Source organism: Aquarana catesbeiana, linkage group LG12 (genome assembly GCF_042186555.1).
Source record: "Aquarana catesbeiana isolate 2022-GZ linkage group LG12, ASM4218655v1, whole genome shotgun sequence".
NCBI classification, from domain to species: Eukaryota; Metazoa; Chordata; class Amphibia; order Anura; family Ranidae; genus Aquarana; species Aquarana catesbeiana.
Window position 1 is genome coordinate 47162211 of NC_133335.1, and position 26889 is coordinate 47189099.

Genomic DNA, 26889 nt, shown 5'->3' on the forward strand with positions numbered 1-26889 from the left:
AGCCTTAAATGAATGCGCGGTTCCCTCCGCCCAGTCTATGTCTGGATAATTAAAATCCCCCATTATGATAACACTTCCCATCCTTGCTGCTAATCCAATTTGTGATAGGAGATCCGTCTCCACTTCCTCCCTCAGGTTAGGGGGCCTATAGCATACTCCCAGTATTATTTTCCCCTTAGCTTCATCCCTTTGGAGCTCTACCCATAAAGATTCCACCTCCTCCCTAGCCCCCTCAGTGATGTCATCTCTCACATTCACTTGTACATTATTCTTGATATATAGGCATACCCCTCCCCCTTTTTTACCCTCTCTATCCTTGCGGTATAGGGTATACCCTTGAATGTTTGCCAGCCAATCATGAGAGCTGTTGAACCAGGTCTCTGAAATTCCCACAAAATCCAAATCCTCCTTGTACAACAGTATCTCTAGTTCACCCATCTTGTCCGCCATGCTCCTGGCATTGGTGAACATGCCACATAGTTTAGACCGGTCGCATATTGTCCTCGTATTGGGTGTTTCAAGATTGCAACTAGGACTTGCTACTATACTCACCTTGTGTTTTTGTGCTTTGGTTAACCTACCACTAATGCCCCCAATACTACCCTCTGGAATATCTTCCGCGCTGGCTATCACTGTCTCTGGACCCTCCCCCCCATCGCCTAGTTTAAAAACCCCTCTAACTTTTTGGCCATCTTCATTCCCAGCAGATCTGCACCCTCCTCATTTAGGTGCAGTCTGTCCCTTCTATAGTACCGGTTACCGACTGAGAAGTCGGCCCAGTCCTCCAGGAACCCAAACCCCTCCTTACTACACCAGCTCTTCAGCCACTTGTTTACTTCCCTAATCTCCCTCTGCCTTTCTGGTGTGGCTCGATGTACCGGTAGTATTCCTGAGAACACTACCTTGGAGGTCCTTTTCCTCAATTTAGCTCCTAAGTCCCTAAAATCGTTCTTTAGGACACTCCATCTGCCTCTGACTTTGTCATTTCTGCCAACGTGCACCATGACAGCCGGGTCTTCCCCAGGCCCTCCCAGTAATCTGTCCACAAGATCCATGATGTGCCGAACCCGAGCGCCCGGTAGACAACATACTGTTCGGCGCTTCAGGTCTTGGTTACAGATTGCCCCCTCTGTCCTTCTAAGAATTGAGTCCCCTACCACCAGAATCTGTCTTTCCTTTCCCTTTGCTGCCCCCCCACTCTCACTGGAGGAGTTCTTCCCCTGGCAGCTAGGAGAGTCCCTCATCTCCAGCAGTGCTGGTCCCTGACTGGTTTCACCAATGTCACTCAATGGAGCGTACTTATTGGGATGCTCCAGTCCTGGATCGGTCTCTCTGGCACTTCCCCCTCTACCCCTCCTGACTGTCACCCATCTCTTTGCTAGTGCCTGCACCTCTTGGTCTCCACCCGCCTCTGTGCTGGCCCCTGCCGGCACCTGCCGTGTACGTTCCTGGCTCACCTTTAGTATGGAGAGACTTCTCAGTGCTGACAGTTGCTTCCCCAGATTCAGAACCTGGGCTTCCAGGGAAACAATGTGCTTACATTTTGCACAGCAGTATTCGCCCTCGATCGGATGATCAAGGAACGCATACATGCGGCAAGATGTACAAAGAGTCGCCTCTCCACACCCGCCGGGCATCGTACCTATTAAATTTAGTGAGGATTTGGGGATTTTACCCTGTCCAAATTACCTAACAGCTAGCTTCCTGGCACTAATACTCAAGACAATACACAGGTACACGACAATATACAGGTACACAACAAGACAATACACAGGTACTCACAGACCTACGTGCACTCGCAATACACAAGTACTAACGATCCACACACACTACTCAGACAACACTCAGATACTCACACTACACAGGTACTATGACCCCTGTTATAACCTCCTGTTTTCCTAAGGTAAAATCCACTTTGCACTACAAGTGGGACTTTGGTGGGATCGTGTGTAGGCAAGTCCGTTTCGTCTGAACTCCGTCGAAAAGTCCTTCGGAGTTCAGTCCGATGAGAAGTCCGCTTGTGTGTACGCGGCATAAGACTGCACTGTATTTGGCTCCATCCATCTTCCCATCACCTCTGACCAGCTTGCCTGTACCTGCTGAAAAATTGCATCACCACAACATGAAGCTGCCACCACCATGTTTAACGGTGGGGATGGTGTGTCCAGAGTGATATGCAGTGTTAGTTTTCTGCCACACAGAGTTTTGCTTTTTAGGCAAAAAGTTAAATTTTGGTCTCATCTGACCAGAGCACCTTCTTCCAGATGTTTGCTGTGTCCCACATGGCTTCTCACAAACTGCAAATGGGACTTCTTATGGCTTTCTTTCAACAATGGCTTTCTTCTTGCCACTCTTCCATAAACGTCAGATTTGTGGAGTGCATGACTAATAGACTATAGTTGTCCTGTGGACAGATTCTCCCACCTGAGCTGTGGATCTCTGCAGCTCCTACAGAGTTACCATGGGCCTGTTGGCTGCTTCTCTGCTTAATGCTCTCCTTGCCCAGCCAGTCATTTAGGTGGAAGGCCACGTCTTGGTAGGTTTGCAGTTGTGCCATACTCTTTCCATTTTCGGATGATGGATTAAACAGTGTTCTGTGAGATGTTCAAAGCTTGGAATATTTTTTTATAACCTAACCTTGCTAGTTTTGTGTTCCTTGGTCTTCATGATGCTTGGTATTCTTGATGTTCACCAAGGCTCTCTAACAAACCTCTGAGGGCTTTACAGAACAGCTGTATGTATTTATACTGAGATTAAATTACACACAGGTGGACTCTAGTTACTAATTAGGTGACTTCTGAAGGCAATTGGTTCCACTAGATTTTTAGTTAGGGGTATTAGAGTAAAGGGGGCTGAATACAAATGCACGCCAACACTTTTCACATATTAATTTGTAAAAAAAATGAAAACCACTTATCATTTTCCTTCCACTTCACAATTATGTGCCACTTTTCTATCACATAAAATCCCAATAAAAGTATTATCAATGATCACTGTATTGGTGTCACTAGTGATGTCAGTTAGAGTCAGTTAATGTTCTTGCCAGCTAGTGTAAGTTAGTGGCAGTCCCCGATTGCCCGTCACATTATCACAGTCACACTAGAAATGTGATAGGCTTTAAGAAAGACAGGGCTGCTTAAATTCCCGTATATATATTACAGTTTGTAGATGCTTTACCTTTCACACAAACCGATTATTATACATATATTGGGATTTGTTTTTACCAAAGACATGTGGCAGAACACATTTTGGTCTAAATTTTATGAAGAAATTTTATTTATTGGATATGTTTTATAACAGAGTAAAAAATTAGGGTTTTAAAGAAAAAAAAAAAAAAAAACCCAGTGGCGATCAAACCAAAAGAAAACCTTATTTTTGTGAAAAAATTTATATAAATTTTATTTTAGTACAGCGTGATTAATTAAATTAGCACAGTGCTAAATAGCAAAAATTGGTCTGTCTGGTATAACTTTCCAGACTGAATCAATAAAATTTCTTGGGGACAAGGTGCTTTGGGGTGGGGGATGCAGAGCCCCCATGCCCCAAAGCACCCCCTTATGTTGAGAGCATTTTGCCTGGTATAGTTCGGGGGGGGGGGGCGCTCGCTCGCCCAACCCCCTTTCTTGACCTGCCGGGCTGCATGCTCGGATAAGGGTCTGGTATAAGAACAAGAAACTGAATACCAAATCTCACCACAGGATGGACTGTGGAGATTTCATAGGTAGAGCAGTGCCAACGTCCTAAATCTACATATTCTCAAAAAAACACACCAAAGGGAGTGGAAAAATGGACTTTGTAGGCACCAATCATAAAATATAAGTATTTTATTATACAAAAAAGTACAAAAAAACAAAAACACAGACTTATTAAAACATTGCAATAAATTGCAGAGCAATAGCTGGTACTCTCTCAAACAAAGGTCATAGCCTACAGAGGGGTATCCCTTAAAACAGGCGGAGACATCGCCCCTTGTTCAGCATAAAAGACATCAAACTGATATAGCGCTACATGTTTCGCAATTGAATGCTTCTTCAGGAGCCCGTTTGAGTCACCTCAACCAGAAATTAAATCTGCAAGTAACTGGGAAGTGTATATTGCCAAAATCGGCTTCCAGATAGCCAAGCTGAATTGAATAACCAATAACATCGATTCTTGTGAGAGGTAATGCAAGCCGAACAAATCTTGTGTAAAGAAGGGTCACAAGCTGTTCCCTTACAGACCAACCACCAAGAGGAACACAGCAGGCAGGGCTATACTGGGATTTTAAAAGTATCAATATAAGCAGCTTAGCAGCAGCCAAACGGAAGCCATCAGACAGCTTTGGTGTGTTTTTTTGAGAAGGAAGGGTCTGGTATAGATTCTGGGGGAAACCCCACGCGTTTTTTTTTGTTTTGGCATGGGGTTCCCTTTAAAGATCCTCAGAGCACAAGACACATGCCACAAGTCGGATCAGTTCAGACGATGATCAGACTTGGATGCGACTTACATTCAAATCAATGGGCTGAAATCGTGCCCAAGCCAGACCAAAGTAGTGCAGGAAGTATTTTCAAAGTCGGACTGATGCAAGTCGGACAAGTTAAGATGGCTCTCATAGGGAACCATTCATTTTGACAAGTAATACGACTTGTGCTATGGAAGTCAGAGCTCATGGTGGACCAGTGTGAACCAGCCCTGAAGCCATTTTGTCTAAAGCAGCTGATGGTTTACAGCTAAGATCCTCCTAGGACCACAAACTTACTTGTCATTATACTCACCTGTTCTCCTTTGAATTTAATCGTTGTTTTCATGTTTAAATAGATTTCAACCTGTGATCGATAAGACATTGATTTTAGTCTACAAACAAATTTTTAAATATTTCATGCTGGATGTAAAAGGCAAGAGGCTTGGCATTTACTATAAAGAATATGCATCTCTCAGCATTAATGAAAGTGATTTTATACTTAAATCTAGGCGTTTATCAAGTCCTGCCAATAACTTCTTTGTAGTCAAAAGCTTAGGCACCAACAAATCATTTGGTAATGACTTGCTGGCAGTGCTGTCACAAAATTCTGTACTTATAGAACTAAAGTATATATTGGATAAAATCTACTTATGATCAAATCATAGAAAAAAAGATTGTAAAATACTGTAGATCAGGGATCTCCAAACTTTCTAAACAAAGGGTCAGTTTACTGTCCTTCAGACTTTAGGGGGGCTGGACTGTGGCCAGTGGGAGTAGAAAATGTCCTGCATCAGTGATATTAACAATGCTCCATCTTTTGTATTAGGGTGAGGAATGGTGCCTCATTGGTTATGTCAGTGGGAGGAATAATATGCCATTGATAGTGTCAGTGGCCAGAATTATGCCCTATTGTTGGGGGTCAGTGGGAGGAATATTGCCTCAAATCAGTAGGAGGAATAGTAGGGCTGGATAAGGGAAAGCAAAGGGCCACATCCAGCACACCAGGCCGCAGTTTGGAGACCATTGCTGTAGACCACAGCAACCCATCAAAAGTCCAAAAAACTAAAACCTAATTGGTTACTTTGAGTCATTTTGTTGATTTTCAATACTCCTTGTTTTACTAATATCTGTAGCACTGGATATTGTTTGATGAATCAATTGTTTCAATATTTTGACAGAAATTTACAATTACAAATCAGTATTTCTCCACCTACCATGTTGATCACCTTTGGTCAAACTTTAAATGAATATTATGTGAAGCAACTGAATTATTGTAAAATGTTTACTTTTGGTTTTTGTTTAGTTTTTCCAATAAGTTAGTTTGGAAAGTGACTGGTTTGGTTACAAGTGACCTTACAGATATCCAAATTTTAATTTTAAAATGATGCACTGCTGAGTGTTAATAAAGGTGTGGGTTCATACCCCCTTCACCTTATCCCAACAACATATTTGGAAAGATAAAAAAGGAAAGACCCTGGGATTGTGCGGGTGAGGGGGAAAATGAGTATACAAAGGGAGTAATGGATAATATGATTTGTATGACAAGGTGCCCAAGAGTAATAAAAAGATATACTTTATTTGAAATATACAAAATAGGGTATTAAAAAAAAATAATAAACAGTTCATACAAAATACCTAGACCATATAGATGGACGTTCTGAGTTAAAGAAAATCAAAAAAGAGAGAGGACTTGCTCGTTCACAGAACTATATGCATATCCTGTGTCTGCACCTGGAGGTTGAAATACCAGCTGAGTGAGGATAACCCCGCCTATACTGGGCGGGGGATGTGTCATGCTGGCCATGTTATATAATACATGAGAGGACGGGCGAGGTTCGGCGTCACTAACCCATCAGCTGATCGGTGTCAGCAGAGATACTGTGCGCCGAAGGCTGTTCCCTCGGTGCGGCGGCGTCCAGCGCCAGCGCGTCATAAGGCGCGATGACGTCAGACGTCGCAGTGCCGCCGACATGAGAGGGGAGGGCCCACTGCAGGCCGGTCCAGGGAGCAGCCGTATCGCGCATGCGCGAATGGCGGATCGAATGGACCACCAAGAGCCAACCAGGATATGCATATAGTTCTGTGAACAAGTAAGTCCTCTCTCTTTTTTGATTTTCTGCTTTCCCAAGCTCTCATTCTCCACCACCTATATCCTATGATATATGTCCATTGCATACGTATACTAATGATTGGTATGTTTTACCTATGTACCTCCCCAGATCATACAATAATCCTCACAGGAAACCCCTGAAGAAGGAATTGCACTTTTAAATCCGAAACATGTTGGGTTCCTATATATCATGTATATGTATGTCTCTTTAACTCAGAACGTCCATCTATATGGTCTAGGTATTTTGTATGAACTGTTTATTGTTTTTTTTAAAATACCCTATTTTGTATATTTCAAATAAAGTATATCTTTTTATTACCCTTGGGCACCTTGTCATACCAATACTATCCATTACTCCCTTTGTATACTCATTTTCCCCCTCACCCGCACAATCCCAGGGTCTTTCCTTTTTTATCTTTCCTTACAGATATCCAAACGACTAAAAAAAATCAGACTGAATGATCGATCATATGAAAAATAGATGCATGTCTGGTCAACATAAATGTACACAAACTGCCCAGCTCCACACCTTGAATTGTAGGTCAGTGGATTGTACTGGACATCATGTTCTAAGACTTCTTAACAGATACATTCCACATTCAGTACTTACCAAGCCCCTGCTTGAGTGGGATGGGCTTCCAAAAACAATTTCTACAAGAAAGCAAATAGTCACCTGTGTTAAAGTGAAACTGTTGTTCTTTTGAAAATAATTTGTTCTAAGGGTGAGGAAGGTAAACAACTAGGGTTTTGTTTTGAAAATAGGCACAGGAACTCAACCACACCCCAACTGCGTCACCCATCATCAAGACTCCCCCCTCTCATGCTACATCAAATGGTAGGTGTGGCGAAATTGCACTAACAGTGGGGGGGGGGGGACTTAATGGGGCATAGTTAAATACCAAGGTGCAGGGTTCAGGAGTGCTCTACATACAGACGTACAGAGTGCAGAGTTTCGCAGTGCATTACATAAAGTACAGAGTGCAGGGTTCAGGAGTGCGCTGTCCTGTAGAAAACACTCTTGGCAAACTCCAGGCAAACCGCTAAATATCCAGATGAAATACATAAAAGGGAACAGATTTACCTGCCAAATAATGTGTATCTTTTTATCTACCCCTAAGATTTACACAGCTCTGCCAAACAGCACAGTAGTTATGTCTGGTAGTTAAGGGGACCTAATCTTTTTCTGCTGCAATTTCACTTTCACATGCAGGTCTACCACCCCAGTCTGTGGTTATCTATTTATTAAAATGCTTAACCTACGCAGTCTTACCCGAAGGCCTCGATGCGCAAAAACAGAAGGACATTGACATTAAAAGACCTCAAGAGAACCAACAAGCCAGCATAGCAAGATACAAAATAAAAGCTAGGAAGTCTGTCCATAACACCCCAATTAAAAATTAGGTGTCTCCAAAAGTTTGTACAAAAAGTATGGTTTTCAATTTATTTTGAAATTTCAAAAAGTCATTCTCAAGTCTTAGTTTCAGAGGCAAGGAGTTCCAAAGTTCAGCTCCTCGTACTTCACTCGTTCTCCCTCCATATGTTTTCTTTTAAATTTTGGAATCTTCAGTATGGCCAAGTTCGCCGATCTCAAGGATCGAGTAGGCACATACTTGACAAATTTTTCCTTCAGATACACTGGGCCACGTCCATGCAGTGCCTTATGGACAAGACATCCAGTTTTGAACAGAACCCGTTCTTTCACGGGCAACCAATGTAGTGCTCTAAAGGGTAGGAGTGATGTGGTCACAGTGACCAACACCTGTCAGTAACCTTGCTGCGGCATTCTGGATTAGCTGGAGCTTGTAGATGGTACAAGCAGGCAAACCCAGATACAGGGCATTACAGTAGTCCAATCGACTGCTGATAATGGCATTGACCATGACGATTTTGTCAGAGTCTGCGATATAGTGAAAAGTCGACCTCAGAAGTCTCAGGTAGAAGTGGCATGAACTCACCACCTGATTTACCTGAGGGCGCAAGTTCAACTCAGAGTCAAAGATGACGCCCAAATCCCTGACCTGAGTGGCCGGAATCGTAAAAGGTTTGAAAGATTCCGGCCATGACGGAAATAGGTTGGAATACAACCGGTTACTGAAGATGATGCATTCAGTTTTGGTGCCATTTAGCTTTAGATAATTGGCACCCATCCAGGATTGGATTTCCTCCAGGCAGGAGGCCAGCGTGACCTGATCCTCCCCTTTCTTGGATAATTTGAAGTAGATCTGGGTGTCGTCAGCATCATGGAATGGGAGATTGTGACGGCAAATGATGCACAGCAGCGGCCTCATATAGATGTTAAAAAGGATCGGAGATAGAACCGATCCTTGTGGGACCCCGCAAGACAGGGGACTATTGGAGGAATAGAATGGTCCAAACTTTACCCTCTGGACCCTGTCTCGCAGGAACGAGGCTACCCATGCCAAAGCTATACCATCCATTCCCGCCACCATCTTCAACCTATCCACAAGTATAGAGTGGTCGATGGTATCAAAAGCTGCCGACAAATCCAGAAGTACCAAGGCCGAAGCTTCATTCTCATCCAAGGTCCAGAGCAGATTGTCCTTGACTTTTAACAGGGCTGTCTCTGAACCTCTCCCAGGACAAAATCCTGACTGAAAGTCATCAAAAATTTTATTAGACTCCAGGTGAGGTTGAAGTTGCCATACCGCAGCTCGCTCCATGATTTTTGCCAAAAACAGCAGGGTGGAGATAGGGCGATTGTTGCGCTCTACGTTAGCTTTCTTTAGCAGGGGGAATAACCACCGCCTGCTTCAGAATACATGGAAGGACACTGGTAGCAAAAGACATGCTAACAATGTCTGCAATAAAAGGCGCCAGAGCATCTGAGGAGTCCTTCACCAACTGCGCGATGCAGGGATCAAGTGGTGAGGACGAGGCTCTGAGAGACTTGAGGATGATTTTAATATCTTCTGGAGTGATCGAATAAAATACAGATAAGCGGGTCCCTGCATATGGTGGGCATGTTTCTTCTACCTTCACAGATGGAATGCTTTTTCTGATAATTTCTATTTTTTCTTTAAAATAACAGGATAAGATTTCACACAATTCAGCAGAGTTTTTCTCTTCAGGTTGACCACAAGTGGGATTAGCCAATCTTTTACAGGGATGTTTCTGTTAGGAATATGAGGTTTCTTTTTATTAGTTTTTACATCGTAAACCAGATTAAATGATGGTCGCTCCAAATCATCTCACAGGATGGAAAGAATTTAAGTAGGAGCCCACCATATAAAACTGAATCCAGGGTGTGGCCTGCCGTATGAGTGGGACCACTAACACCCTGGATATACCCCACACTCAACGCAAAATTTATCAGCTGCTGGCCGACTAGGTGATCAACATCATCTGCCCAGCAGTTGAAATCTCCAAGCACAATGTTTTTATTATAACGCAAAGGCTGGTTAATGAGTACTTGGCACATCTCCTCTAGGAAATCAGCTGTTTTATTAGGGGAATGATAAATAATTGTTAACCCCATGGTTTCTTCAGGCCCTAGTTTGCATTGAAAAGAGGCAAATTCAAACGAGGAAACCATTTCCTCTGTAACAATTTTAGTGAACATCAGCTGGGAGAGAAATATGAGAGCCACTCCTCCCCCTCTCCCTGCTAATCTATCATGATTTATGATGCTATAACCATTAGGGACTAGTTCATCCATTCTAGGGAGAGCAGCCAGGGAAAACCATGTTTCCGTGACTGCTAAATAATCCAGTTTATGTAGACAGAGAGTATCATGAATAGCAGTGGCATTCTTTATAGCTGAGCGAGCGTTAATTAATCCACCAACCAAGTATTTTTTTTTTATTTTCAAACTTATCTGTGCCTTCTTCTAGAGCAGTGGTTCTCAACTACCCTAGTGCCGTGACCCCTTGATAAAATTTCCCAAGCTGTGGAGACCCAACCGTAAAAGCACCCAAGGCAAGACAAGTAATTTGCGCCCCTAACCCATGGACATTTAGTGTTCCCTGAGTCCCTTCCACTCGTACAGTATTAAAACCCCTTATGGTACATTTTAGGATATACCACTCTCTCTTTGTTCTCCTTTCTTTCCCTTTTATATCTCTTTATCCTAATTTCTTGTTCCCCCCCCCCCCCATCCCTCTTTCTAGCCGTCTTTATTGTTCTTTCTCTTATTCTTTCTCTCCCTTTTTCTTTGTTCCTCCCCCTCTTTTCCTCTCCTTTCCATGTATTCTCTATTTCTATTCCTTCTCTTACTCCTTGGAGGGGGGGTGGGGGGAATGGGATGAGTGGCAATGTTGGCGGGGAGTTCTGATCAGCCAACTTAGGTGCTCTTGATCAAGCTCATCTGCTGATCTGAGAACTGTAGTGGGGACTTTTAATGGCAACTATAATCACAGGTAGTGTTACTCACTGTGTCTCCAACTTTGTGGTGTCTTGTAGCAGTGACACCTATGCGGAAATCAGAAGATAGGGTCTCCTCCAGACGGCGGGCGGCTGCAGGCTCCAGGGACAGCCCTGCTGGGCGGCCACAAAAAGGCTGGGGGAGTGGTGCAGGCTTCAGAAACAGCCAAGGATTTGGTGACCCCTGGCAAATCATCATTTGACCCCCAAGGGGGTCCCGACCCCCAGGTTGAGAACCACTGTTCTAGAGCATTATTAAAAAACTTTAGGCATGTAGGCTCAGAGGCTATGGATAAACAAAATTTCTGTAGTTTGTCAGCTACCTTCTGTGAGATCTGACCAGTTGTATTCAGCGTCTTTAGCTGATCAGATGAATAAACAATCAGGATTAAAAAACTGCACTCAAAATGGTGCCCGCCTGCCCCGCCACGTCCTGTCACGGACGGGCTTCCCTTGGGCGCGCCTCCAGCGTCAGGAGGATATAGAGGCCAGACTCCGCCCAGAGAAGGGTTAAGGAGTCAGCTCCGCCCACAGAGGAAGTCCAGTTCAGTGCACATGTGCGGGTACTGGGACCAGGCATCCTGACCCTGAGTGCGGCTTCCTGCTGGATTGCACTTGTGCAGGGGGACTCTGAAAGCTCTGAGGTAGGTGCAAAAGTATTGTTGATGTAGATGACAAAACAGCACAAGGGGATACGCAAATGTAGACTTTTCTGTGCAAGTGCGATTTCCTTTAGGTAGTCAAACGTTCTAGCTCTGCGCAGCGGCGTCAGGAGGATATAGAGGCCAGACTTCGCCCAGAGAAGGGTTAAGGAGTCAGCTCCACCCACAGAGGAAGTCCAATTCAGTGCGGGGACCAGGACCAGGCGTCCTGACCCTGAGTGCGGCTTCCTGCTGGATTGCACTTGTGCAGGGGGGACTCTGAAAGCTCTGAGGTAGGTGCAAAAGTATTGCTGATGTAGATGACAAAACAGCACAAGGGGATACACAAATGTAGACTGTCCTGTGCAAGTGTGATTTCCTTTAGGTAGTAAAACGTCCTAGCTCTGCGCAGCGGCGTCAGGAGGATATAGCGGCTAGACTCCGTCCAGAGAAGGGTTAAGGAGTCAGCTCCACCCACAGAGGAAGTCCAATTTATTGCACATGTGCGGGGACCGAGACCAGTCGTCCTGACCCTGAGTGCAGCTTCCTGCTTCCTTCCTTCCTACTGTCCTGTGCAAGTGCGATTTCCTTTAGGTAGTCAAACATCAAACATTGGACTGTGAAAGGAGGAGCAGCACACCAAAGAACTAATTTCTGTCGTTCTGCTCTCTCCTCTTATCAGCATGTTCCTTCTCTGACAGCACAACTGATTGGTTCCTTGTGTTGCTTATCCTCCCCTCTCTAGACTCAGCTGTACAGTAGGGATGAGCCGAACACCCCCCTGTTCGGTTCGCACCAGAACATGCGAACAGGAAAAAAGTTCGTTCGAACACGCGAACACCGTTAAAGTCTATGGGACACGAACATGAATAATCAAAAGTGCTAATTTTAAAGGCTAATATGCAAGTTATTGTCATAAAAAGTGTTTGGGGATCCGGGTCCTGCCCCAGGGGACATGGATCAATGCAAAAAAAAGTTTTAAAAACGGCCGTTTTTTCAGGAGCAGTGATTTTAATAATGCTTAAAGTCAAACAATAAAAGTGTAATATCCCTTTAAATTTCGTACCTGGGGGGTGTCTATAGTATGCCTGTAAAGGGGCGCATGTTTCCTGTGTTTAGAACAGTCTGACAGCAAAATGACATTTTGAAGGAAAAAACTCATTTAAAACTACCCGCGGCTATTGCATTGCCGACAATACACATAGAAGTTCATTGATAAAAACGGCATGGGAATTCCCCAAAGGGGAACCCCGAACCAAAATTTAAAAAAAAAAAATGACGTGGGAGTCCCCCTAAATTCCATACCAGGCCCTTCAGGTCTGGTATGGATGTTAAGGGGAACCCCGGCCAAAATTTAAAAAAAAATGACGTGGGGTTTCCCCTAAATTCCATATCAGACCCTTCAGGTCTGGTATGGATTTTAAGGGGAACCCGGCGCCAAAAAAAAAAAAAAAAACGGCGTGGGGTCCCCCCAAAAATCCATACCAGACCCTTATCCGAGCACGCAACCTGGCAGGCCGCAGGAAAAGAGGGGGGGACGAGAGTGCGGCCCCCCCTCCCTCCTGAACCGTACCAGGCCACATGCCCTCAACATTGGGAGGGTGCTTTGGGGTAGCCCCCCAAAACACCTTGTCCCCATGTTGATGAGGACAAAGGCCTCATCCCCACAACCCTGGCCGGTGGTTGTGGGGGTCTGCGGGCGGGGGGCTTATCGGAATCTGGAAGCCCCCTTTAACAAGGTGACCCCCAGATCCCGGCCCCCCCCCTGTGTGAAATGGTAAGGGGGTACATAAGTACCCCTACCATTTCACGAAAAAAGTGTCAAAAATGTTAAAAATGACAAGAGACAGTTTTTGACAATTCCTTTATTTAAATGCTTCTTCTTTCTTCTATCTTCCTTCATCTTCTGGTTCTTCTGGCTCTTCTGGTTCTTCCTCCGGCGTTCTCGTCCAGCATCTCCTCCGCGGCGTCTTCTATCTTCTTCTCCTCGGGCCGCTCCGCACCCATGGCATGGGGGGGAGGCTCCCGCTCTTCTCTTCTTCTTTTCTTCTCTTCTTCTCTTCTTCATTTTCTTCTCCGGGCCGCTCCGCAATCCATGCTGGCATGGAGGGAGGCTCCCGCTGTGTGACGGCGCTCCTCGTCTGACAGTTCTTAAATAACGGGGGGCGGGGCCACCCGGTGACCCCGCCCCCTCTGACGCACGGGACATGACGGGACTTCCCTGTGGCATTCCCCGTGACGTCACAGGGAAGTCCCGTCAAGTCACCGTGCGTCAGAGGGGGCGGGGTCACCGGGTGGCCCCGCCCCCCCCTTATTTAAGAACTGTCAGACGAGGAGCGCCGTCACACAGCGGGAGCCTCCCTCCATGCCAGCATGGATTGCGGAGCGGCCCGGAGAAGAAAATGAAGAAGAGAAGAAGAGAAGAAGAGAAGAAGTGAAGAAGAGAAGAAAAGAAGAAGAGAAGAGCGGGAGCCTCCCCCCAATGCCATGGGTGCGGAGCGGCCCGAGGAGAAGAAGATAGAAGACGCCGCGGAGGAGATGCTGGACGAGAACGCCGGAGGAAGAACCAGAAGAGCCAGAAGAACCAGAAGAACCAGAAGATGAAGGAAGATAGAAGAAAGAAGAAGCATTTAAATAAAGGAATTGTCAAAAACTGTCTCTTGTCATTTTTAACATTTTTGACAGTTTTTTAGTGAAATGGTAGGGGTAAGGGGGGGGGGCCGGGATCTGGGGGTCCCCTTGTTAAAGGGGGCTTCCAGATTCCGATAAGCCCCCCGCCCGCAGACCCCCACAACCACCGGCCAGGGTTGTGGGGATGAGGCCCTTGTCCTCATCAACATGGGGACAAGGTGTTTTGGGGGGCTACCCCAAAGCACCCTCCCAATGTTGAGGGCATGTGGCCTGGTACGGTTCAGGAGGGAGGGGGGCCGCACTCTCGTCCCCCCCCTCTTTTCCTGCGGCCTGCCAGGTTGCGTGCTCGGATAAGGGTCTGGTATGGATTTTTGGGGGGACTCCACGCCGTTTTTTTTTTTTTTTGGCGCGGGGTTCCCCTTAAAATCCATACCAGACCTGAAGGGTCTGGTATGGAATTTAGGGGGAACCCCACGTCATTTTTTTTTTTTAATTTTGGCCGGGGTTCCCCTTAATATCCATATCAGACCTGAAGGGCCTGGTATGAAATTTAGGGGGACTCCCACGTCATTTTTTTTTTTTAATTTTGGTTCGGGGTTCCCCTTTGGGGAATTCCCATGCCGTTTTTATCAATGAACTTCTATGTGTATTGTCGGCAATGCAATAGCCGCGGGTAGTTTTAAATGAGTTTTTTCCTTCAAAATGTCATTTTACTGTCAGACTATTCTAAACACAGGAAACATGCGCCCCTTTACAGGCATACTATAGACACCCCCCAGGTACGAAATTTAAAGGGATATTACACTTTGATTGTTAGACTTTAAGCATTATTAAAATCACTGCTCCTGAAAAAACGGCCGTTTTTAAAACTTTTTTTTGCATTGATCCATGTCCCCTGGGGCAGGACCCAGGTCCCCAAACACTTTTTATGACAATAACTTGCATATTAGCCTTTAAAATTAGCACTTTTGATTTCTCCCATAGACTTTTAAAGGGTGTTCTGCGGCATTCGAATTTGCCGCGAACACCCCAAATTGTTCGCTGTTCGGCGAACTTGCGAACAGCCAATGTTCGAGTCGAACATGAGTTCGACTCGAACTCGAAGCTCATCCCTACTGTACAGTAATTTTCAAAAGACTGACACGTCAAATACATGTACAATTCATGCATTAAAAAAAAATTAATTCAATCATGTATTAATAATTACAGAACTACATTACTATGTACCTTTTATAGCTGCTTGGAATTCAGATTAATGTTTTGAATGGAAGGGTGATGTAATCCATTATCCCCTTATGAAGCCTCCAACTCAGACCAGTAAAGCCACATAAACATACTACTTGGACATTACCAAGTCAGCTCCAGAACTAGGTTGTGGGAAAGTCATACACAGGTAACAAGCACTGCTCAACTTGGCCTTCAAGCGCCAACGCAGAAAGGGAGGGAAGTAGTGAGCAACTTGTTTCCTCTATGACTTCTTGTGGTCACCAGGGCTATAGCTGTCCGGTTGGATGCTGGTGCCCCACGTGACCTCGGCGGCCATCTTGGGTCAGGTTAATGTCTATTTAAACACTCTGGCTCCTGGGTGTGGCTAGTGTACAGGTATCCCCTCTGTCAGGGACAGCACATAGTGGCACGTTCCAGAGGAGTAGGGAAAGTGCAGGAGCTAGGCTATTTCCACTTAGGAAGCCTCCCATTTGGGTGTGGACTGGCCATGCCGCATTCCCACTCCTCGTTGCAAAGCTGTTGGCATCATCTCAGGATACGCTTCTCTGATTCAGTTTCGTAAGTGGCTCTGGTCGGCTGTGCCTACCCACCGGGCCTAGTTGTGTATTGTTGGGATATTCTTAATACACTGTTGTCATTCATCTTGGCCTCTGTATGATCTCTGCTCACCGACACACCACGCTGCACCCTGCTCACACATGGCTACACTACTCTAGTATAGAGAGTAAACTTGTATCACAAAACTGCCACTCAATAAAAATTCTTTCAATCTTCCTTTCAGGACAAAAAAAATCCGTTCCCTATCAGCCTGTTCATGACCAGATATTAATAGGACAGGAATGAATAAAACAAAGTAAAGTTAGATGCTACTTGCTGTGTAATCTTCCAAGATAGCAAAAAGTGAAAAAATGAGTACTACTGGGTGAAACCAGACCTGACACCATATAAGAAGATAATTCACTCACTGCAGTCTCATTTTGCAGCCCCCGTCCCTCTCACTTCCAAGATACTACATGTGCAACTGAGAATTAAAGCTACCATTAAGCTGGTAGAATTTCCTTCAAAAATCTTTATTTTTAAATGATTTTGATTCTCTAATGTTTAGTGGGCTCAAATTGACTTTTGTGCATGACCTTTGATTATTATTAAATAACATCAACTCAAGTCCAAGTCCTAGTAACTTGATGAATGAGAGCTCTAAAAAAGAAGTCGGCTTTGTGCTAGTCTGACTAGATCCCCAGTATCATCCCCACAGCTGTAGTCAATGTGTCCAACCACCTAGTAGTCAGTTTCCTTCTTCACCTTGTTCCTTTGATCTTCTCAAACATTATCTTTCCCCAGTGATCTCTCTTCTTCTGACAGTGCGACCAAAATATGACAGTCGTAACTTCATCATTTGGGCTTCTTGTAACATAGTCGGTTTGATCTCTTCCAAAATCAATGTATTAGTTCTACATGCTGTCCACGGCACACATAAAATCCTTCCCAGGCACCAAAAAAGCTCAAATTAGTCGATCTTCCTTCTATCCTCTTTCAGTTATGTCCAGCTTTCACAACCGTAACTGCCAGTTGAGAAAATGAGTGCATAGACAAGTCTGATCTTCATTTAGATTCTAATTTCTTTGCATTTGAATACTTTGTCGAGAGTCTTCATTGTGTCCCTACAAAGTGTATGACCTTAGTGACAAGAAAAGTCAAAGGAGCAGGATGGAAAATTTTCCTGAATAAACAAAATTCTTACTGTGAAAGTGATCTTTGTTCAAGAAAAATTGTACATATTTTAATGCTCATGTTCAAAAAGTCTAGGATTCCATACAAGTACTAGGTGTGGACCAAATTTGAAGGGATTTTCAACAAAATTAGTTGGCTCTGACAAGTGATTTTTCAGAATTTCTGTATGAATGTTCGAACAAATTCCTGCTGGTGTATGGCCAGATTAAATCTCCAATAGCCTGACTTCCTAATAATGCCATGATATTGAGGCACACATGCTCACGATAGGCTTTAAACATGACATTTATAAGACACTGAAACCAGAATCAAATGAAGAACCACATACAATATGAAGGGGGTTCTGATGATGTAAAATTCCCAGTGTGCCACATCCCATAGAGACAGAAAAAAAAAAGAAAACCCCCTAGGAGTGGGACTTTAAGGGCACTACCAAAGAAATCAATGATATAAAATAAAAATTATTGAAAAAGTATGTCATAGACAAAAATACTGAACATGGTTATGAATACTAGAAGAGGATAATATACAACAACTGTAGATACAATATCCTGTATCCAACGCGTTTCAGAGCTGAGACCTGGGAAAGAAGCAGATGGACAAATAGATGCATATAACTACAAAAAAGTACAAAAAAAACCGCTAAGTGAACAATAGAAAAAATGCCGATGATACCATACCTAGCATATAGGGTCACTACCGGACCATGATGTCAAAGTCTGGGAAGGTTGAAAATCAGCAACTGCTGAAAAGGAACCCAAAAATTTGAAGCAAGTATTGCTGCTGTGGAAAGACAGACAGTACACATCCCTGAGTTGATATATATAATGCTCAAAAAGGGCATTAACCCCTTGAAACAGGGAATAACACTAGATAAATAGCACTCAGGAGAGGAATGTCATGTTCCATCAGTCAACAAAATGGTAACAGAGGATGAAAAAAGTGTACTTACTGGTGTTAAACTCCAGGCATGAAAAGACATCATGAAAAGACATCACCGGCTTGTCCTGTCAGTGGCCATATTGCAATTGAGCAAGGCCAGGATATATAAAGGCAAGCTGATTTTCCTTTATATATCCTGGCCTTGCTCAATGGCAATATGGCCATTGACAGGACGAGCCGGTGATGTCTTTTCATGTCTGGAGTTTAACACCAGTAAGTACACTTTTTTTCATCCTCTGTTACCATTTTGTTGACGGATGGAACATGACTGTCCTCTTCTGAGCGCTTTTTATCTCGTGTTATTCCCTGTTTCAAGTGGTTAATGCCCTTTTTGAGCATTATATATATCAACTCAGGGATGTGTACTGTCTGTCTTTCCACAGCAGCAATACTTACTTCAAATTTTGGGTTCCTTTTGAGCAGTTGCTGATTTTCAACCTTCCCAGACTTTGACATCATGGTCCGGTAGTGACTCTATATGCTAGGTATGGTATCACCAGCATTTTTTCCATTGTTCACTTAGCGTTTTTTTGTACTTTTTTGTAGTTATATACATCTATTTGTCCATCTGCTTCTTTTCCAGGTCTCCCCTCTCTCAGAAAAATATATGTGTCGAATGTGCTACTTTACTTAAGATACACCACTCTGTTAGATTCCATGCCTACACAATGATTATGCCCCCCAGGATCCTATATTACATGCAATAGTGCCCCAATTATCCACCCGGCTGGGTGTATTTTACATAAATTTCAACATAAATACAAAAATTAATATGTGACATTTATGACCAAACTATAATGTTCAAATTCATGTGCAAAGTGCAATGTGCAATAGTTGCCAAGATTTCTGTAACATATTATCTGTGACTCTTCGTGACCCCTTCACCACTTTCGTGACAGGACCACCACCACCTGGATTAGCCACTGACCAGATGCTGGTTAAAACTGCGCCTTTGGTTCATTTAGTAGGGATAACCACTCCACATACTCCGTATCTTTGCTGACCCCAATGCGCTATATATAGACCATGTCCTCCTCATGAGAAACAGACAACGATCATTGTGCAGTATATAAAAACTGTTTTATTAGTGCTAAGTTTAAAAGAAGATATTACACTCACCTTTCCAGGTGCCCATAAACCAGCACCAAGCTATTCCAGCAGTTTGTAATGGGTGTAGGGATGGCGCCGTGTGAATTCCGTGCCGGCGTGCGGTGCAAGCCTCGTTTACACCCAGCCTCTACACGTTTTGCATCATAGTATGCGTCATCAGGAAGCTTCCTGATGACGCATACTATGATGCGAAACGCGTAGAGGCTGCTGGGAGATTTTCATCACATCTATACGTCACTTCCGGGCTAGGCGAAAGCGAGGGCTGAAGCGCAAGCCGGGTGTAAATGAGGCTTGTACCGCACGCCGGCATGGGAATCACACGGCGCCATCCCTACACCCATTACGAACTGCTGGAATAGCTTGGTGCTGGCTTATGGGCACCTGGAAATGTGAGTGTAATATCTTCTTTTAAACTTAGCACTAATAAAACAGTTTTTATATAATGCGCAATGATCGTTGTCTGTTTCTCATGAGGAGGACATGGTCTATATATAGCGCATTGGGGTCAGCAAAGATACGGAGTATGTGGAGTGGTTATCCCTACTAAATGAACCAAAGGCGCAGTTTTAACCGGCATCTGGTGAGTGGCTAATCCAGGTGGTGGTGGTCCTGTCACAAAAGTGGTGAAGGGGTCACGAAGAGTCATAGATAATATATGTTACAGAAATCTTGGCAACTATTGCACATTGCACTTTGCACATGAATTTGGACATTATAGTTTGGTCATAAATGTCACATATTAATTTTCGTATTTATTTATGTTAAAATTTATGTAAAATCCACCCAGCAGGGTGGATAATTGGGGCACTATTGCATGTAATATAGGATCCTGGGGGGCATAATGATTGTGTAGGCATGGAATCTAACAGAGTGGTGTATCTTAAGTAAAATAGCGCATTCAACACATATATTTTTCTATTTTTTCACCTAGTGGTGTCGTTTTTTGATTGCAGCAACTTAATTTTATTTAATTATTTAATTGCTTGCGCCAGTGACACACATTTGTTCATTTGCTCCCCTCTCTTAGGCCCCAGTGTTCAGGGTTTTTTTTCTATAAGTCCTTGTCCAGACACTTTTTCAAATTCTTTGTTTGGGTTGGGCAGAGTCTCCTCATTTTCTCATGATCCTATATTTTTTCAGAAACAATTGTTTTTTACAATGGGGCATTTCCATTGCAAATATTTATCTTAAAGCAGACACAAAGGGGGCAGAGTCGCTGGAGACTTCATGTGACAGTGTTTTTAATGTGAACATGGATGTTTCATGCATATACAACTGAACCAGATGTGAGTTGTTGAACATATATGTTTCTCTCATATCTGTATGTGACTAGAGAAATGTTTAAACTCTCACTGTTGACTGTTTGTATTTGAATTTCATAGATTATATACATCCTATTAACCCCTGATGAAAGAGACAACAATCAGCTCTGAAACACGTCGGGTACAGGACATTGTATCTACAGTTGTGGTCTATTATCCTTTTCTAGTATTCATGACCATGTTCAGTATTTTTTTCTATGACATACTTTTTCAATAAATGATTTTTTATTTTATATCATTGATTTCTTTGGTAGTGCCCTTAAAGTCCCACTCCTATGGGTTTTCTTCTTTTTCCAACCACATACAATATTTACCTCTTCATAGACTTGTTAATTTAAAGCAAATCTGTCCCACAGTAAAACCCATGAAGCCAACATAGCCAGAACAAATGCAGTCACTCAGAGGTGCCTACACATGCCTTTTTTTTTGTATAGTGTCTTCCTCGGATTGGCAACCTCCAGGTCAAAAATTAGAGCCAATTCCACACCCCCAATAGCTTTTTGGCGCTTATGAGATAGCAGTGGAGACCAAAGGGTCCCTGAAGCAGCTTTCAAAGATAATATAAGATGACGCGTGAAGAGTAATTACCAGATTGGCAGACTTCTCAAGAGTTTTATGAGAAATATGAGCCCAAAGAGGTCTTGGGGAGAGGAGTTAGCAGTGTGGTGCGGCGATGCATATTTAAGCCGACCAGAGAGGATTTTGCTGTAAAGATTATAGACATCACTGGAGACCACTTGACACAGCAAGAAATTGAAGATCTTCGAGAAGCTACTATTAAGGAAATTGAAATTTTGAAAAAAGTTTCAGACCACCCTTATGTCATCCAGCTGAAGGACAGCTATGAATCCAACACATTCTTCTTTCTGGTATTTGACCTAATGAAGAGAGGTGAACTATTTGACTACCTCACAGAACAAGTTACATTGAGTGAGAAGGAAACAAGAAAGATAATGAGGGCCTTATTGGAAGTTGTCTCATACCTGCATTCCCAGAACATTGTTCACAGAGACCTCAAACCAGAGAACATTCTCTTGGATGACAACATGAACATAAGCTGACAGACTTCGGATTCTCCTGTCAAATACCTGAAGGACAGCAACTGAAAGAAATTTGTGGCACACCTGGATATTTGGCACCAGAAATAATTCAAAGCTCTATGGATGAATATCACCCTGGATATAATAAACAGGTGGACATGTGGAGTAGTGGAGTTATAATGTACACACTACTGGCTGTCTCTCCACCATTTTGGCACAGAAAACAAATGCTAATGCTACGAATGATTATGAATGGGGACTAAAAGTTTAATTCTCCAGAATGGGATGATCGGTCAGACACGGTTAAAGACTTGATTGCCCGACTATTAGTTGTGAATCCAGAGAGACGTCTTACAGCAGACGAGGCTCTAGCTCATCCATTCTTCCAGCAATATGTAGTAGAAGAGGTTCGCCATTTTAGCCCATACAGGAGATTTAAAGTGGTCTGCCTAACAGTTTTGGCCTCTGTGCGGATTTACCACTACTATCGTAAAGTGAAACCTGTTACTAAAGAAATTGTAGCAAGGGACCCATATGCAATTAAGCCGATACGGAAGATGATCGATGCTTGTGCGTTCAGGATCTACGGACACTGGGTGAAGAAAGGGGAGCAGCAGAATCGAGCCGCACTCTTTGAAAATACAGCAAAAGCCATTCTATTATCACTGGCGGCAGAGTCCAGTTAATTATAACATTCTGCCTTTTGTCACGTAAACACAACATTACATCAAACTGTGTACCTATGGAATATGTGTGTGTATGTAAATATATTTATGAAACAAATAAATTTATAATAAATATAATACATTTAAAATTCAAAAAAAAAAAAAAAAATTAGAGCCAATGTCCTTCCATTCAATTAATGACTAATAGAAAGAAATAATTTTAGGAGTGGCAGTGCTCTAGTTATTGAGTTGCAGGTCAATATTGTCATATTATGTGCACCAGGTTTAGGGACTCCTGATTTGCATAGAAGGTCTTGTATCACTAGGTATGCTGCCTTGATAGGCTTTATTGTGAGACAGATATGGAGTGGACTGGGGAAGATTCTAGTCTTCAAAATATTCTTTTAACATCAATACAACATCTCTATCCTTTACCTACCTGGAGAGTCATCCCCCGTAAATTCACCATAAGCAACTGCAAAACCTAAAAGAAATAAATTAATCCAAATTTTTTAAAAAATGATCACATTTTCAGCATTTAAATTGTTCTCTCCCCCTTCGGTCTATCTAAAATCTGTATAAAAAGAGAACTTACCAATTTCTGATCTGCTCCGGTCCAGTCATGTGATCCTGCAGCTCCGGCTCCCCTGTGTCAGCGAGTAGCTGCTGAAGGTAGAGTGGAGGGAGCGCCAACAACAGCTATGCCATGGGAGCCTGCTGGTGATGTGACGGCTCCTGAAATTCTATACATCGTTGTCAAGCAACCCCAGAGCTGGACCAGCAGGATCACATAACTGGACCGTAGCATTTTAAAAATAGGTAAGGACACACCTTTTTTTTATACAAGTTAGGCAGTATAGGTATGAGGAAAGGGACAAAATATTTTTATAGTTAGACTTTGGCTTTTCTTCCACTAAATGTACGTACAGCCTTTTTTCAGTTTTTGAATAGGTAAGTGCTGAAATCCCTGTCAGTTTACTTTTTGCTATCTATATCAGTTGTGGAGATTTCCCTTCACCTTCTATTCAAGGGATACAACAGGAAGTAATAAGAAATCTCTGCAAAGTGGGGGCAATTTGCTTTAAGGCAGCAATCAACGTAACTAGGCCCCATTGGAGGATTTGTCTTCACCTCTTGTCTGGTGACATTTGAAAAATATTGTGTTCTCCATTACTTTCTGTCTTGGTGATAATGGTCACCAGGACAAACCAAGAGGGTGAATCTCACCAGCAGGGACAGAGATGACAATACAAACTTGTCCACATATATGAAAGAAATCCTGTGTAAAAAGGGGAGGAATGCAGTCCTCCTTGTTAGCTTGTATTTCTTGAATCCCAGTCTCCTGAAGCTATCCCCAAGATGGATTCCCCAGGTTTAATCCATCTTAAAAAGAAGCAGAAACATGTGCTCTTCTAATAGTACCTGCAGAATAGTATACATTTGATTTACATAGAATAATGGTTAACATTCTATAATAGTTTTATTCTGTAAAATTGGTTTGCTCCTATTTCTGATTGGAATCCCATTATGCATTCATCCCATGGGCAGACCAGCAGCTATCATAATAATGAGGATGTTGGTGACAGGAATAATTACCATATGTGTTAATTATTTAATGTGAATTTAGCTGTATACTAGTCTATGATTTTTACTACCCCTAAAGAGGGGGTTGAGGTTTACTAACAGGGCATGTTCCAATATTCTATTGAGCCGTGTGGGCAATAAGCACACTGAGCTCTACTGCCATTGATTGTCGAATTGGCAACGACTTCAGTTGAGTCTCTTCATGCTGGTGTACAGTCCCTAACAGATACACTTAGAGGAGATCTCTTAGCTTTTGAAAACAGGAATTATCGTCTCCTATATGTTGGACAAATCCAATACAGAGCAAGTAGCTGGACGAGGTACTATAAAAGCAATCTATACACTGAGGGCGACTGCATAACCTGTTTCCCATGGTGTACTTTTAATGTTATCCTGGCTATTAGCTAGTCCATTGAACTTAAAGTGTTACTAAACCCACAACAGTAAAACCAATCTGTATATGCAGTAAAGCATGCTTGTTATGCTCACTGTGGAACCTAAGGGGTTAATACTGTGCATTGTGTGAAAAGGCAGTTTGATCCTGTCTTCTCTGATCCTCCCCTTATTCCACAGTCCCCAATCCATCTCATGATAGTACAGAGCCTTGGGGGGACTCTGCACATGCTCAGCTTGGTGTGTATTGCTAGAGAGTTATTTTTGGGGGGGAGGGTGCATGTGATCGGCACAGGACCAATCAGCACTGTCCAGACCGAGCAGGGCTGCTGTTAGAAATCACCACATACAGCCTACCTGATAGGGCCCCCTCTGAAAATATAAAATTATATTTTTACTAAGATGCCACGGCTGCGATGCTATGTTGCTGCTGTTGTGCAGAGTATTGAAATAATGCGCTGGAAGCTTCTTGTATACAGCAATATTCTTTACTTTCATGGAGGAATGTCAGAACATGTCTTTTCAATGGAACAGGAACAAGGAGCATACAAGTACACATTATTTCAATACTCTGCACAGCAGGTTATGGGCCCAGCAAACCCAGCAGCACCCAGGCAATAGAAAGAGAACTCTGCAACAGTGAGCACTGTATACAAGCTACTGAAAGATGGCAAGTGGTTCAGATGTGAAGTTTGCAATTGCAAAGCTGAACAATGGCAATTATCAGCTTAAGCTTAAGCTAGAAATACTTCTGAACAAGGATGAATTATGGCAAGTGCTGAATAAAGACAGACCCACAAATGGAGAGACGGAGGAATGGGACAGGAAGGATGGACAGGCAAAAGCTAATATTAGCTTATTAGTGCAAGATGACCAGCTTATCCACATAAGAACAGAGAAAATGGCCAAAGGTATGTGGACTTCATTACAGAAACTGCATGAGCATTCAATCCTAAACAGAAAGCTATTTCTACTAAGACAGTGGTACAAGATGAGACTAGAAGAAGGCCAGCATATGTGTGACCACGGGAAAGCTATGCTAGAAATCATAAAGCAGATACGCACCATTAGAGAGGACATCAAAGATAACCATATTGTTGCCCTGCTCCTCTGCAGCCTTCCAGAGACATATACTGCTCTTATTAACGCTTTAGAAAACAGACACGAACAGGAGCTGACACTGGAATATGTCAAAGGCAAATTAATCGATGAATATGACAGAAGTAAAGAAAATACGCACCGTGATGACAAAGCTCTTAAGATGTACAAAGGCACGAAGCACTACAAAGAAAGCAGAGCCTGTTTTTGCTGTTGTGCATTAATCTATCCATGGCCTATTCAGGCGCCCGAAAAGGCCCTGCTCTTCGGGCGCCGGGCACTTGAATTACGGGGCTCTAATAGGCATCAAAAGAGGTAAACAGCAAGCGCCATGCTTGGCACTTGCAGTTCACTCAGCTGTGTTAGGAAAGCGAATGAATATTCACTTTCCTAACACTGAACCACCTCTCAGCCAATCAGGTGCTCGGGTCTGTTACCCATCACCTGATGGCAATTGATGGGCACAGTGGCTGCGTTTGATGGTACAGTGGCTGCGTTTGATGGGCACAGTGGCGGCAATTGATGGGCACAGTGGCGGCAATTGATGGGCACAGTGGCGGCAATTGATGGGCACAGTGGCGGCAATTGATGGGCACAGTGGCTGCGTTTGATGGAACAGTGGCGGCGTTTGATGGCACAGTGGCAGCATTTGTTGGCACAGTGGCTGCGTTCGATGGCACAGTGGCTGCGTTTGATGGTACAGTGACTGCGTTTGATGGTACCGTGGCTGCGTTTGATGGGCACAGTGAGGCTGCAATTGATGTTTTTTTTTTTTCAGTTTGTTTGCGCCCCCGCAAAAAATTTTGAGCACCAGCCGCCACTGGTGTTGATCACTATCACCTGCCACTGGGTTTATTTATTTATACTGTTTAGCGCTACTATTTACTTTAGTTTTTACTGTAAATGCTTATTTATATTAATTTTATTTAAAGTAGCAGCTGTTGCACATTTAGGTTTCTTTTGGCGCAGTGGTGGTACTTGAAGAGTGGGTGTATAGATCTTTTTGAACCAGTTTTTGTTTTAAAACAAAAGAATTGTCAAAAGATCTGCGGCAAAAGGTAGTTGAACTGTATAAAACAGGAAAGGGATATAAAAAAATATCCAAGGAATTGAGAATGCCAATCAGCAGTGTTCAAACTCTATTTAAGAAGTGGAAAATGAGGGGTTCTGTTGAAACCAAACCCCAGTCAGGTAGACCAACTAAAATTTCAGCCACAACTGCCAGAAAAATTGTTCGGGATGCAAAGAAAACCCACAAAATAACTTCAGGTGAAATACAGGACTCTCTGAAAACATGTGGTGTTTCAAGATGCACAATAAGGAGGCACTTGAAGAAAGATGGGCTGCATGAGTCGCCAGAATAAAGCCAGTACTATGCAAATGCCACAAAGTATCCCACTTACAATACGCCAAACAGCACAGCGACAAGCCTCAAACCTTCTGGCACAAAGTCATTTGGAGTGATGAGACCAAAATTAGGCTTTTTGGCCACAATCATAAACGCTACTTTTGGAGAGGAGTCAAGGCCTATGATGAAGGGTACACCATTCCTACTGTGAAACACGGAGATGGAT

At 43.3% G+C, this 26889-nt stretch overlaps 1 protein-coding gene and 1 pseudogene across 2 annotated transcripts in view; one reads left to right on the top strand and one right to left on the bottom strand.

Moving 5' to 3' along the window:
* Nucleotides 1-26889, bottom strand: part of LOC141114170 (integrin alpha-IIb-like) — a 152777-nt gene that overhangs the window by 78838 nt on the left and 47050 nt on the right. For both annotated transcript variants that reach the window (XM_073607700.1, XM_073607699.1), the window contains exons 8-10: nucleotides 22680-22724; nucleotides 7162-7202; nucleotides 4755-4805 (exon numbers count right to left, since the gene is read on the bottom strand). In XM_073607700.1, coding sequence (XP_073463801.1) covers nucleotides 4755-4805; nucleotides 7162-7202; nucleotides 22680-22724 — 137 coding nt within the window. The remainder of the gene's footprint in view (nucleotides 1-4754; nucleotides 4806-7161; nucleotides 7203-22679; nucleotides 22725-26889) is intronic.
* Nucleotides 21102-22563, top strand: LOC141114171 (phosphorylase b kinase gamma catalytic chain, skeletal muscle/heart isoform pseudogene; annotated as a pseudogene).